Here is a 15,113-nt window from a genome sequence, read left to right as displayed (position 1 = left end):
TCAAACACATGTACGTTTCTAAGGATCAGACTTGGCTAAGTTTATGAACATTTTCCTCTTCTTTGTGTCGTAGTGTTAGTGTCTTGAGTGTCCATACTCATGTTAGTCAAGAATTCGACACGATTACATAAGGTGAAATGGAAAGTCCAAGAAATATATTTCTCTACAACACTAAATGGTAATCACTTGAAATATTTACTCTTCAGCAGTGATATATAACAGACAGGCGTGCATATTAGTCATGAGTTTAGCGAAGAGCTCTATGTTTCCTGAACACGCCAAGCATATTGAGCTAGATTATCTTTCACGAGACGAAAGGTCCTAGATAGTCTTTCTAGATCTCCAGTTATAGCCTTACCAAACTCCAACTTACAGTTCTCTTTACTAAAGCCTTGCATGCTTTCTCAGCATTAGTATTATCTCTTTAAACTGGTAACGTTACCGAGCATTTTGATCTAACAAGGGAAGAAGTTTTGCTCCCTCCAAGCATGCATGTTTGTTTGCTGAACATTATTAGCTGAGAAAATTCACCAAATGCTCATAATTTTTGTCATTGCCACTTTTATAAAACTGTAAATCAGATATCTTACTCAGTAGTTGAGAGGCTAGATATTGAATGAGGTAAGATTTCCTTTTTAACCTTCCTCCTTGTCTGTTGCTGGTTTTCTTCGCACAGATTATGATGCAAATGTTGACTGCTTCATACTTTTGCTGGTGTCTCTGTGCCACATATCCTGGATTTTTCAATCCCTTTTTAATGTCTAATGAACATTCTATGCTTTTGATTGATTTGGTAAAGATTTAGATGCCAACACTTTTGCCAGACAAATAGTCTTTTGGTCACTTTCATGATCTGGAGGATGTCTGAGTGCTAATTATAATACTATCAATCATTGACTATATCTTAGTTTAAAATTACACACTAGTTACAAAAGTTACCTCTTTCTACCCTCTTCCTGAACACTTTCCTACTGATTTAGGAGTGAAATTTAGACCTTTGGGCTCGTTTGGTTGAAGTTGGAAAGTATAACTTCCCATGAATTTGCAATATCGATGGAATTTTATTTTGTAGGAAGTACTTTTTCTGTTTGGTTGCACATGGGAAATTCCACTTACCTAGGAGGGCTTAAGTAAGTTTTTCCTCCATTTCGTAGGAAATAGAACTTCTAGGAAGTTTTACTTCCCATGCTTTTGCCAACCAAACAACGAAACATATATTTACTTTCTAAGAATTCTAATTTTCTATGCATTTAAAAATTAACCAAACAAGCTCTTAATGTTTTGCTGTGCAAAATAGTATTATGGCTAATGAGAGAAACATTAGCATGTAGAGAGTAGCACCCATGTTTTAGAGTGTGTGCATTCCTCATTTGTATTTTGAAAATGTTATCTTGCATTTCACCTGATTTTTTTTACTGATGGAGAGTAAATTTTAGTGATTACAACTTATTTCATTTTAAATTGTTTTTCTCTTATTAAAACTGATTGAAATGGATTTTTGCTGATTCCTTCATATTTTATCTTATGTTAGTTTACTGATTTTTGCTGATTGGAATTGATTTATATTAATTGAGACTGGTTCTTTTTGGTGCTTTATTGGATAAAAATGGATTTATACATCTTAAAGCTGATTTTTCTTTATTTTACTTTTTGAAGCTGAAGTGAACAAGGCCTAAGATACATTCTTTAGCATAAAACATGCTAGATATGCTCTTAGATATTAAGAAATCACCATTAATTTTTCATAACTATGATAAATTTTATTTAGAAATATTAATTAAATAGTCAATGATAGTACAACTTAAGACTCAAGGAATTATAAGGAAATTAATCTATGAGGAAAACCCATTCTTCTACACTAATAATATACAACTTTTATCATGCATTTATAGGTGCACAGTGAGTATGTTACTATTTTTTTGCTTATATACAAATGAGCAAAATATAAACAAATGGGAATGCTCCAAATGAGCAAAAAATTAGCGGTGGATGTACAATACACACGATATATCCGAAAATATGATTAATGTTCTATTAATTATGAGTTCTGCCTAGAGAAAAATCACCACAATGTGTTCGACTTAAGGGTGATGAGGGTGAGAGCTCTATAACTCTACCATCGAGCTTCCATTTTTTTTTTTTTTTTTGAGTTGAGACTTAGAATGCAAATAATATTTTCAATCCTGCTCTCATGGACTTATTTTCTTTTCAGTTTCTCGCAGTGTAGTTTAAATATTTCCTTTTGTTTAGCTTTCTTGCAGTTTAATTTCTCACCGTCCAAAAAAACAGGTCCGTCCTTTAATGTACTCTTCTAGTTTAGGATGGGACGAGGACGCGGCAAAATGGAGTCCACGCTGATACTTGCCACAAGTGAGAAAGAAATATGAGGAAAGGGGTCTCAGGAATGTCATGATGATGCCGACTACTTACCAAAATCTCCCACAAAACATTTTATTGAAGATCCATTACCTTTTTTTTTAGCAGTAGTAGCTTTTTTACCTGTTTGTAGAATTTGTTAGTCAACTTTGAACCAACAGAATTTGATAGGACTCACGCTGAAAGTAGTCAGTAGCATCCACACGTTCATAATCTTGAGCCTTTTGACTGTAATCTTCTCTTTATAAGCTTCCACCTGAACCGTCAACCTCAAGATTCTATGCTTCAATCTTAATTTCGTAATATAGTGAACTGCCGGCAAAGAGTTGTTGTCCGAAATAGAATTTGTCTTGTAAGAGATTGTATACTTTTAGTATATACTTGTACTCTTATCTTACTCTAGTTGTTTAATTATGTTAATACAAGAATATTCTTATGTTCAAATTGTCTACTTAAGTTTGATTGTGCTTGCTACCTCATGATCATACGTAAGATTTTATGTTCAAATTAACAGAACTCCTTCAAATTTTATGGCTTTGATGATAAAAAAAAATGTTCATTTTGGTTGTATATATAAAAATATATATTCATATTTGTGATTATGACATAATTTTGGCTTGTTTTTGGAAGTAGAGATAGTACTATTATTCATAGAGTTGAATTTTCTTCCTTTTGATAGTAGTCATATCACCTGCTTATTTCTAGTGGAATTTGTATTGATAACTAGAATTACTATTAAGGTACAATAATATGGTTTGCAATAGGGCATCAAACATGGATCACGAGACTTGTGCACAAAAGACAACAATGATTTCACTAAAAAGAAGACAACAATTGTGCATTTGTGCTACATTTCATGTCTTTTTGAGGGTAAACTCTATAATTCTATACGAGTATAAATCAGTATAATATCGAGCTAAATAGTACTTCTTAATCGCGTGCGTGACTTAAGTGCACCAACGAAAGCACCATTTTAAATACTCTTAGAGAGTTAGATGCATGTAATAATTTATCAACACACCACAATCCATACACACTCATACAGAAATGAATCCACACGTTTGATGGAAAGCTAATTAATGGGAGCAAGCACAACTCACTCACTCACCAAAAACGAATGTGCCTAGAAATATCCAAATAGGCAAATCCTTGTCTCAATTGTATGAACGATATTATCCCCTAATAATTAATTGTACTACTTGAGTACTTTATTAGCATAATAAATTAAGAGGGCCCAAATAGTTGGATTTCCAAATTAACCAAAGTAGATGTAGGTCCAAAATATCAAACATTTTAATATAAATGACAAGACCTTATACAGTTATATTTCCTCCGTTCTGTTTTAAATGAAATATTGGGTGAAATAACACTATACATTGATCAATTTTGATTCCAATTTATCGCCATTATATAAAGAACAAAAAACAATCAAGTGACATATTGTTAGATTCATCTCAATTCATATTATCAAATTATAACTTTTTTATATTCTTTTACGTGTGTATAACTAAATACTATATTAATAATTAAAAAAACATATTAAATTGCGTGAAAAAGCAAATGTTCCATTTTCAGGACAGATGAAGTATTATTATAAAATTAACAGTAGATATGCAAATCTTATTTTCATTTGCCAAAGCAAAGGATACTTGTGTCGGCTGCTTGACACTCTTACCTCTAGTATTTAACCCATCATACATTCATACATATCATAATCCTTCAACCATTCTCCTTAATTCCATTCAATTTTTTTTTCTCTCCTCTCATTCACAACTAAAAAAATGGGAAACTGTGTTTTCAAAGATTACTACAACACCACCACCACAAACTCATCAACGTTGCTAGATTACCAAAAACACCCAGTAACTACCATGAACAAACAAACAACAACAACAACAACAACAACAACATCAATGATCAAAGTAGTAACAACAACAGGTGGAATCATGGAACTATATGCACCAATCACAGCTGAACAAATCACCTCAGAGTTTCCAAACCATGGCATTTTTCTTACCCCGAACCCGAATACCCACCCGCCACTCTTACACAATGATAACCTACGACCCGGATTGTTTTACTACCTATTACCTCTCACACTATCATCATCTACAACGTCAATTAACGGTGTTTTAACGACGCCGTATCGAATGTCAGTTGATCAAGTGGGTACAACTACGAGGATGGTGTACAAAACACAACCCGACCCGGATGTTGTACGTAAGTATAACGGGTCGGGTGTATGGAAGGTAAGGTTAGTTATAAACCCGGAGTATTTGTCAGAGATTTTGTCACAAGATAATAAAACTCAACAGTTGATTGAGAGTGTTAGGACTGTTGCTAAGTGTGGAAGTGGGAGTGTTAATACGACGTCGTCTTCTTCGTCGGTTGGAGGTTGTAGTAACTCTGATCAGTGTAGTGTGTCTAGCTGTAATTTTCATCTTAAAGGTTCTTTCTAACATTTAATGAATTACTATGGTTTTTTTTATTATTATAAATATTTACTTGTATGATTGGTCTATATCATGTAATAATAGTAGCGTATTTGTGTATATTATATGGTTAGGTGTTAGGGAAATTTATGGACTACTATATTGCTTTTATGATTTTGCACATACTCTTATGCTCTCTCCGTCTCATAATATAGTGCTTATTTCATTTTTGGTGAGTTAAACTTTAAAATTTTTGATCGAATATTCTCATTTGTATGTATAAAAAAACATATTCATGTGGGTCTTGTTAGATTCGTCTCAATGTGTAGTTTCAAAATATCAACTTTTTATATTTTTATTAATACGAAATTGAAGATATTAAATGTCAAAGTTAAGTCTTGGAGACCGTGTAAAAAAGAAACAAGCACTATATTATGGGACGGATGAAGTATTACTTTGTTTGTTTGTTAAGAACTTTGAGTATCTTACCAAGGATGTCTTGGTCTAATGGTTAAGATTGAGGTGCTGTGATTGATAGGTTACATGTTTGAATCTCTCTTCCATTCTTTGTACTTTGTACTGCCTTTGTGCCTCATATTAATAAAAAAAAAAACTTTGAGTATCAATCTCTTCAATTATGTATTATTAAAGGTTATGAAAATAATAATAATTTGAAATATATATTGAGATTAACTAATAACAATTGAAATAAAAACATTTAGTTTGTAAAAGTTTGTAATTAAATATGGTTAAAATTGATAATTAAATAGTGTAAAAACTCAATATATAATGCATTTATTAAGAATTAGAAGAAGTATTTTTATGTTATTTGGCTGATAATTGGCAATTGCTAGCTAGCAACAATTGACATTTGACAGCATTGAAGAGATGTAGAATTGATGCCTCCATTTGGCATGGTACTATAAAATTAATGTTGAGAGATTTTTTGTTGGTAGTGGCCCAGCTTTACTGCCCTCAAGAATTGTGGTAGTAGACTAGTAGTGTAGTACCTTCAACCTTGTAGTTTTACGTTTCGTGATTCATGCAACACTTACAAAATCAAGGTCAAATTTTATAAACTTTGATAATATAAATTATATTATATTAGAAATTCTGGTCATTTACCGGAATTTTGTTGAATTTATCTCAATGTTTAATTTTCAAATATGAGTTTTCCTCTTTTTATTTATAATTTCTTATTGATACATAATTAAAAATAATAATGATCAAAATCAACAACGAAGAATAAATCTTTTGATCTCGTGAAATCAAGAGATAGGCTTTAAGCTTTTAGCCATTGACCTATCCTTTTGATTGTGATGATTGTAAAAATATGTACCTCTAAAGGTAGTGTTACAAATCTACATTACCCATTTTCTAGATAGATATAATGTTGAGAAATTGACTGATCGATCTAATTCAGTAATTCATCATTATTGATAATATGTATCATCATCAATTGTTTTAAAATAATGATACAGTTTTATCAATTAACAAATGCTACCTCGTTCTTATTAGTTTACTCGTTTTGACTTTTCACATTTATCGATGTAAAACTTTTAGTAGTAATATCTCTTATTATGTATTTGTAAAAAATTATAAAAATTTGATATTCCGAAACTACATATTGAGACGAATCAAAGATATCCCGCATGATTATATTTTTTCTTACATATAAAGCACAAATGATGGTCAAAGGAACAATAATGAATAGTGTTATAAGTCAAATTGGGTAAACTAATAAAGAACGGAGGGAGTATATATTAATTATTTATAATTTGTTTTGTACGTAAGATATGGTTAACCACAAAGCAAGCTAGAAGGTCAAGGGAAGAAAGTATATATAGGGAATGGGCTAGACAAGAATCTATAAGTCACAAGTGACAAGCTATAATCAAGCAAAGAAAGGAATTGATGAGGTTCTACAAAGTTTTCCCTTCATTTTTTATATCGTTTAAGAGCATAAAACTAAGATGCAAAATGTATCGTTTTGTACATTAGCAAGATGTAACTCTCTAATCCTATTGATTCTTCCTTGTTACTACCTATCTTCTTCCCTAATAAGAGAACTAATTAGATGGGCAAAGCCGTAAAGGAGTCCAATTTCCTTTTATATCGTCTTTTTTTAGAATTTATGTGAAAAGTAAATGGTGCAACTAAACACAAGTACTACTTCCATATAGTATCCTTCAGGCTTCAAGATGTCCAATATATTCATTCTTGTGTCTAGTAGTTTTCTTTTCATTTGACATCCATCCGTATGTAAAATTAGTAATATTATTAGCCAGTGATTGTTAGTTATCTTATTGTGATTTTCATTAAACATTCCTTATTACTTTGTCTTTTTTACATAAAATTGACTTATCGGAATTTTTTTTAACCTCTACTATAACTTATTTGAACTTATCAAAAGTTAGTTGTGAATTGAGCTCCAATAAAGTTTTGAAATAAAAAAGATAAACTGATATAATTTGAACTTTTACTTAAATGGGCAAAATAGTAGGACTAGGACTTCAAAATGAATAAAATATGGAATTTACTCTCAATTCTCAATTGTACAAAATAATATGTGGTTGACGAAAAATTGAATATTAGGTTTTAACTTTCATTGTCGACATTAGGGGTGTTAATGAGCTTAGGTTACTTGTAAACTATTCGAGTTCGGCTCGAAATTTTCATGAGTCACATAGCTAATTCTGACTCAAAAAACTTGTGAACTTACCAACCAAAAGTTCTCTTTTAGTTATTTTATCATGTAAATTATGAAAATTAATTAGATTAGGTTTGACGATGATAATGTCAACCATTGTAATGAGAAGCTCAAAAGAACTAGAAAAAACCTAATCTTAAAGCATAATTTTTCAACCTAAATTGGGTTGTGACATAAATTGAACTTAAAATTTTAAACTCGCAAAGCTTCAATACTTAACTCAAGTTCGAGAGTAAATATCACAACCCAATCCGAATAAAGCCAAGCAGGGTCTTAATTTGACTCGTTAATACACCTAGTTATAGGGTTTTAGCCTTTAGGTTTTAGGGTCTGTTATGCCCAACTAATTTTCAATTCATTCTAGTTTAATTCAATACAGTTGCAACCAATTCAGTTTGGTTGCAATCAGTTGAGTTCAATTCAGCTTAGCTCCAATTATCATTTCAATTAATTATAATTTAATTCATTTTAATTTAGTTCAATTTAATTTTAGTTTAATTACAACCAGTTCAATTCAATTTAATTCAGTTCAGTTCAATTCAATTTAGTTCAGTTCAGTTCAATTCAATTTGGTTATATTATGTTAAAAACAACATTCCCTTTGATAGAGAGAAGGGTGCCCTAAGGGCCTGTTCTCCCTAGCTTATATTCAGTTCAATTCAGTTCGGTTCGATCCGGTTCAGTTCAGCTCAACTCAATTCAGTTCAGTTTAATTCAGCTCTGGACAATACTTTTACTGTCACATATCACTATTTAGTTCAGTTCAATTCAATTTAGTTAAGTACTATTCAATTCAGTTCAATTCAGCTCAATTCAATTAGTTAAATTATTTTATGTCGAAGAGAACATGTCCTCACCTCTCATTTTGTAACAAAAAAAAAAAAAAAACATTCCCTTTGATCATATTCTGCGTCCTAGAAAATCTTTGGGAGCGATACATAACTTACCAGTTTTCTTTCATCAAAAGGAAAAGAAAATCAAAACTGAAGTATCTCCCAATCTGTCACTATTATCAGCAGCAATCAAAAATCAAAATTAGGGTTTATGGATTTCCATAAAGTGACTTGCTGCACATAAACCATGGAATTCAAATGTAGGAAATTTTAAAGCTTCGAACTTTTTGGACAAGGGTGTTGTTATGGAGAGAGAAAATGTAGAAATCTATGGAAGAAAAGAGAGAACATTGAAGCGAAAAGAGGTGAGTAATTATCACCCACAAAAAAACTTTCTTTTAATTTCAATTATTTGGAAAATGCAGCCATTTTTGTGTTTTTCTTCTTACAGAATTTTGGTGGGTAATATTCATATACTAATGGTAGATTTTAGAGAAGAAGAAAGTTACTGATGGGCTTATTAAAGCTGCTTCTTCCCTCAAAGACCCTCTTGCACTTTTTCCAGATTTTCTCCATTATAATCAGCAAGGTAAATGTTTTCTAAATTGATTGTATTTCTTTATTTTGGGTAAATATGTGTTTTAGGCCTGTTCTCCCCAGCTTATTTTCATTTCAATTCAATTCAGCTCTAGACAATATTTTTACTCTAACATATCACTATTCATTTCAGTTCAATTCAGTTCAATTCAACTGTTTTATGCCGAAGAGAACAGGCCCTTAGTTAGTGAAATTAATTGGGATAAAAATTATGGGTTGCTGAAGGGATTAATTTTATGGAATTCTATGAACAATGGCATCCTTGATTGAGATTAGTGGTCTTAATTGCTGTCTTGCTGAATAGAGTAGTGTCAAGTGTGTTATCTAAAGGCAAGAGAAGATGGAATGTGATTGGTTTATATTTCAAGTAGAAAATTAGGTAGTGTTGACTGTTGATATGCTGTTTAACAAAAGACTAGATGGATTAGGACTTAGGTGTATGAAAGATTAGTTCTTTATCGAATCAGGTAAATTTGAAGCTCTCAATGTTGTAGGACCTGAGTCTACGTGCTCTTTATTTTTCCCCAAGAGTACCTTTGTCGGATTCTTCACACTTGGATATATACACTATTTACACTTTCCAATTTCGGCCAAAATCATGGGAGAATTCAAACTTAGACATGTATGGGTTCCGATATGAGTACCTGAGTCGGAGAAACATAGGCTGATTTGTGCACTGATGCTTATTTAAAAGCTGGGATTAAGTGGTTACTGTCTTTCGAGGAAAGTCAGGAAATAAATTCTCACGACACATTTATAGAAGACATAGGTTTAACAAATATAAGGAAGGATAGGAGATGTCCTGAACAATTAGCTTCTTTCTGGTTAGTTTGCAGGTATTGTTGGATTGTATAGATGATTTTGGTGAAGCTGGATTGGTCTATTTTGATTACAAGGGATTATTCTAAATTCCGAGGATACAATTTAAGGAATGCATATTGTTTCATATATGGGGGATTAAAAAGTTCACTGTAATAGTGAATCCTGATATGCAAGTGTGGTTGTGTTAGTGTCTCCATGGTGCTTCAAGTTAGCTGACAATATTTAAAGTGAGAAATTGCTGCCTTGTTGAAGCATATAGCCTCTCGATTGAGGCTTGAAAACACAATGAAACATATAGCGTTTGAAGCAAGGATTGAAATCTCCACTTGTCAAGTCGCAATTGACCCTAGAATGGGTTTGTGTGACCAGAATGAAAAGCGGCTACAATTTTCACAAAGAATAAATACAGAAGGCGAGGTTATTGACTTCAACTTCATGATGATCTCACCATTCCTCACTAGACCGTTTAGTGCTTAATGATGTAAGGAATGAAGGCTCACCACCCTAATGCTAGCTCTGGAGTTTCTGTGGCTGCTAAAGGGATGGAAGATGAAACTCATTGACAGTCATGCTTATGCTGGATTTTGGCGGGTTTTTTTTTTTTTTGGGGGGGGGGGGGACTTTCTTCCTTAATTGAGATTAGAAATGTGAGTTTTGAGGGCTATGTGCAAGATCTTTTCCGTGAAAAAGTGCTCTGAGATGCTTTCTTTACCAGGCAGCCGCCGTGCTAAATGAAAAGGATCCTGCTTTCTGTGAACAGACCTTATCCTTCATGCATGGGATTTGTTCATGAAAGGAAGGTCTGGCTAGGTATTAGAAGTCTCGTCCATCATCCCTGGAATTGGTGCTATAGTAGTTACCCTGCACAACTCTTTGTATTTCACTACTATGCGTGTTAGTCAAACACTTGTTCCCTTTGTAATATCTCGAGAATAGCCTTTTGCATGCTGGCTGATTACCTAGAGACAGAAATGTTCCCACGCAATCAGGCAAATAGTTAAGCACAATGTTGATGGCACTTAAGACATAGTTGATATTGATATATTTATCGACAAGCAAAGTTTACAAAGACCAATAATTTAAATAAAACATCCACCATTCATCTAGGCAGTAGACATCAATGTTGGGGAAATTTGTCTTCTCGCTACAAGTAACACTTGTTGGCTTATCAGTTATCAGCACATTGTCTAGGTTTAGTAGATATTGAATTTATGAGATGTGATAGAACATAGTCATTACATTGGGATAATTTTCAATCTATTAGTATAGTTGGACAGGTAATCTGAAAACAATCTTCTCTGAAGAAATAGCTGTTCTGGTGGAAGTTCGGCTTTGATGATTATGGTGCATATTATCAACTTTATTTTCGATTGACCCCAGTTTACTTGTCTTTATGAAAATGTGGCTACTCAAGGTCTCTCTTTGTGCTTGGAGGGAGGACATGGTGACAAGCTATCACGTTCCTTGAAGCAGTATGTTCAGAAGCTACTCAAGGTAATCACCATCAGAATTGTACTTCTTTTGTGTTTGTGAATTGCTATTATGCATTGCCTTGTGATCTAGCCATCTAGGTATTACATGATGTAGTTACTTTGTTTTCCTTTCTTTACCCTTGTTCTTGCTTTTGTAGGAGAATAAGTAATTCTATTAGGTTTCAACTGTGGTCTGCATTGACATCCACATTGGTTTATTTATAATATCACTTGTCCTTGTTATGATGTGATTATAATGTATAGAAGTTTGTTTTAATCAGCAGGCTGCACTGTTACAGAGCCTGTACAAAAATATTGTGCAAACATAATTCAGATCACTCTTTAAACAATAGTGTTGATTCTTTATGTTTGCAGCTAAACATGGAGCGACACTATGGAACTGAGTGGCCCACAGAAGAAAAGGTGAAATATAGAGAAATGGTTGCGCCAGAGGCACACTACATATTCGTATATGAAGTTCCAACTCTAACTAGCAATAAGGAGAAGAGATTAACGCCTACAATTGAGCACAAGGGTGATGTTGCTGGATTTGTGCACTATCGTTTTATACTGGAGGAGGAGCTTCCAGTTCTCTATGTATATGAGTTGCAACTTGAGCAGCGGATACAAGGAAAAGGACTTGGAAAGTTCCTGATGCAACTTCTAGAGCTTATTGCTCATAAGGTGGTTTGTTTATTAACTTTCAAGCTCTATTTTTCTAGTCTGACTGGTAAATCGAAATCGAAAAGTATCTTAGAAATAATTCTTTAAGAGGTCAAAATTCTAAACGTGAAGAACAGCATAAAGTATAAGCACACTAGTACAACTGTCCAAGCGGAATTCACATTAGTGCAAGTAGTTGAAATGTGCAAGTCTGCATATTCGTGTAAATGTTATGTTACTTAGACTTAAGTACTCATGTCAGAAATGCTAAATGTTATCATGTCAGGCACGCTAAGCGTTAGAATTGATTTTATTATGAACGAGAAAAACCGTCGTTTTCTCCAAAATAAAGTGTTAAAACTGTTAACTATCAAGTGTTTATACCCTCGCCGAAGCCTCAAGGATTTAATAAGGGTAGTCAAGGTGAGATGACGGGTCTGAGTAACACTGCTTAAATGGCTCATCCAAAGAACCCAAGGATTTTAATGTATCTAACATTTCTCAATCTTCCTTCTTGGCTTTGGACTGTTCTAGTTTGGGGTTTATGGGTAATGCTGGATGGTATTTTTAATAAATGCGCACTAGCAAAATCCTAGATTTTCCGTGTGATTTATTGGGTAATTTTGGTCTCCAGTATGATTTATAGCCTTTCCCTGTCCTTTTCACTTGTGCAGAATTGTATGGCTGCTATATTGCTTACAGTTCAAAAGTCAAACTTATCGGCTATGTTTTTCTACACCAGTAAATTGGGGTAAGTTCTGTATATTTATTGTTTGGTATGTCTTCCCAATATTTTAAAAATGCCCGTGTAGTGTTCATTGATCCCAAAAACCTGCTAACATGTACTGTTGTACTCCCAGACAACAGATCATAGACAGATGTAGTGCACCGAAGCGATGTTACTTCAACACCTTCATTTACCTCAAAAACCGGGTGTCATGTCCAACACGACAATTCACTTGGATACTTCATTTTGACTTTTTTCTACAAAATAGCCGAGTTGGAAACTTGGACACCCGTATCCGAGTAGACACTCAATCTGTGTCTGAGTAACATAGCACCGAAGTGTTTACTTAAAGATATTGTTAACATATCTGAATCTGACTAGTAATGCTGAAGCTAAACTACAGGGATCACAATGCTGGGAATAACTGACTTGTGTGGAGAAATATGTTAAGAAACAGGATTACAACTTTTCCTTTCATATCCTTGCTTTTGTATATCTGTTTCTAGTGGGAGGACAATAGTATCGTGCTGGTGACCTAACAACTTGTATTGTTTTATGCATAGACTGGCCGTATGTTACTGATGGCAGAGGTGGTGCAGTATCCTGTAGTTTGGTGGGGTATGAAAACACAGCAAACAATACTTCCTGAGTATTTCAAATCTGGATTTTTTTTGGTTTTACAGCAATATAAGAACATTATATAGTTCTTTGAAAATCTTCCCACAATATGTGAGACGTCGCTTAGCTAGTGGCAAAATCCCCGAAGTAATCGGAGTTTCCTGTGATCAGCCATCCTACATCAAATTGAGCAACTCCATCGTAATTAAAATTGGAAAAATTGTACAAATGAAATTACAATAAACACGCTAAAAAGCTACTCGAAGTCTGTGTTACCATGAGAAGCGGATGCTGTTGCTTGTGTTTGTGTTTATTCATGTTGGTTTCTTGCTTCTTGTATATGAGAATTCTGTGGATTTGGTTTTTATGAATAATTTTTGCAGGTATTGTATATCAAGTATTTCGCCATCAAGAGTAGATCCAAAGGTATGTCCACTGATATTTCACTTGATGCCTGCCATCACTTTCAAGATAGTGGTTGTTTTATTGATCTTTATAGGGCTTGCGCTAGTGTCTCCTTAATATGTTGTTTGCAGGTAGGATTAGGAAAGAATTATGAGATCCTGTGTAAAGCGTTTGATCAAGAAGCAAAAACTAATCTAGAGGTATTATTACCTTCTAAACTCTACTTCTTCATGTTAGCATGTTGCGCAAACACCTTCCTAACCAACTCCCAGACTCAAACAAGTACAAATGTTACACGATGCGGTGATCTTATTGGTGTATGCCCAGGACATTGTGAAGACTCTGCCTGCACTTTGTCAGGGCATGTGCTTCTTTGATTTATGTAACCTGCATTATCTGTTCATGTTATGCATGATCATGCTGCATGGAGCGTATAGCAACTGTAGGTATTTGACTTAGAAAATTGCTGAAACTGCAACTTTAATTTTCTCGTTTTGAAATAGATTACCTTTTCTATTGCCAAATCGGTTTGGCGAAACGAGTGCTGCGGTATGCCTCATCTCTCCTGGAAGGGGTTGGGTGGAATTACTATACAAGGTCATTCTGATCACTGTTAATTGTCATATCCATCTATCCTGCTCTTTATGAACCCCACAGCACCATTACCTATTGCAATCTATCTTTTTTGAGTACAATTTTTTAGGTGTTCTTGAGAACACAAAACATGCGCAGAGGGTGGGAGGCAGGAGCAGATCTTGTATAGTAATTCGCTGTGTTTTCTCAAAATGGCAAATCTTTTACGAATGAGTTCAATAATTCGCCGTGGTCTCAAAATGACCATTTCTGGCCTTCTGCTGCAGTAAACTGGTACGAAATCGAGTTTCCTCGTTAAAAGTGACGATGGCGGCATGTTCTATTGCAAACGATTGCACCAGGTTGTGACGAACTTATATTGAAGTTTCGAAGAAGTTGATATTGAGCCACTTGTGTCAATGAACTGAAGTACTACCTATTTTCCATTCTCCATATTGTTTTGTGTATTGTACACGGTTTTGAATGGTTGAACTAGGTAAGTTATTACGTTAAACTATGTGCTTTACAACCTGGGATTTTGATTATCTTAAGGTAATGTCCATTTAACTTTATAATTAGTGGTAATAGAAGTCTGTGTCTTCATTCTATTGTCTGCTTTTTTTTTTGTTTTAGTGTCTGAAATTACGTGGCATGGACTGTTCTAGTTAGTGTTTGGAGATATTTTTGACGGAAAAAATATTTACGTCAAAAGAATATTGGACATGTATACTGCATGGTTTGATCAATAATAGTAGGTTGTACTTGATTGAGGTTCATTTCTAAGGAATTGAGTTGAATTTACCATGTCACAACAAATATTGTTACTGAAACGTATGATCAAGCGTAATATAGGCAAATTGGAAGTTTAATTTACTAAATCCATTA

General features: G+C 33.7%; 2 protein-coding genes across 5 annotated transcripts; both read left to right on the top strand.

Annotated features, from left to right (window-relative positions):
• The first annotated feature begins 4,026 nt into the window (after nucleotides 1-4,026).
• Nucleotides 4,027-5,034, top strand: LOC104903507 (uncharacterized). Its single transcript, XM_010691563.4, has one exon. The coding sequence runs from the start codon at nucleotides 4,158-4,160 to the stop codon at nucleotides 4,833-4,835; it is 678 nt and encodes a 225-aa protein (XP_010689865.2). The 5' UTR covers nucleotides 4,027-4,157; the 3' UTR covers nucleotides 4,836-5,034.
• Nucleotides 5,035-8,279: 3,245 nt separating this feature from the next.
• Nucleotides 8,280-14,836, top strand: LOC104903568 (uncharacterized). Of its 4 annotated transcripts, none has more exons than XM_010691741.4 (8): nucleotides 8,280-8,716; nucleotides 8,838-8,940; nucleotides 11,185-11,264; nucleotides 11,618-11,926; nucleotides 12,580-12,656; nucleotides 13,634-13,676; nucleotides 13,787-13,855; nucleotides 14,516-14,836. In XM_010691741.4, the coding sequence occupies exons 1-8, from the start codon at nucleotides 8,657-8,659 to the stop codon at nucleotides 14,516-14,518; spliced, it is 744 nt and encodes a 247-aa protein (XP_010690043.1). In that variant the 5' UTR covers nucleotides 8,280-8,656; the 3' UTR covers nucleotides 14,519-14,836. The 4 variants fall into 4 exon arrangements, 3 of the variants coding, with proteins under 3 accessions (XP_010690043.1, XP_048502553.1, XP_010689954.1); XM_048646596.2 differs by having other exon boundaries at nucleotides 14,159-14,836; XR_791510.4 differs by having other exon boundaries at nucleotides 13,634-13,855.
• Nucleotides 14,837-15,113: the final 277 nt, after the last annotated feature.

Source organism: Beta vulgaris, chromosome 1 (genome assembly GCF_026745355.1).
Source record: "Beta vulgaris subsp. vulgaris cultivar EL10 chromosome 1, EL10.2, whole genome shotgun sequence".
In the NCBI taxonomy this organism is placed as follows: Eukaryota; Viridiplantae; Streptophyta; class Magnoliopsida; order Caryophyllales; family Amaranthaceae; genus Beta; species Beta vulgaris.
This window is presented reverse-complemented; position numbering and strand designations above follow the sequence as displayed.

Bases quoted from the DNA above. Each gene is read 5' to 3' on its own strand.
- LOC104903507 (XM_010691563.4), top strand. From the start codon at position 4,158: ATGGGAAACTGTGTTTTCAAAGATTACTACAACACCACCACCACAAAC.
- LOC104903568 (XM_010691652.4), top strand. From the start codon at position 8,657: ATGGAGAGAGAAAATGTAGAAATCTATGGAAGAAAAGAGAGAACATTG. The intron at 8,941-11,184 runs GTAAATGTTTTC...TGGCTACTCAAG, and splicing joins TCTCCATTATAATCAGCAAG to GTCTCTCTTTGTGCTTGGAG. The intron at 11,265-11,617 runs GTAATCACCATC...TTATGTTTGCAG, and splicing joins ATGTTCAGAAGCTACTCAAG to CTAAACATGGAGCGACACTA.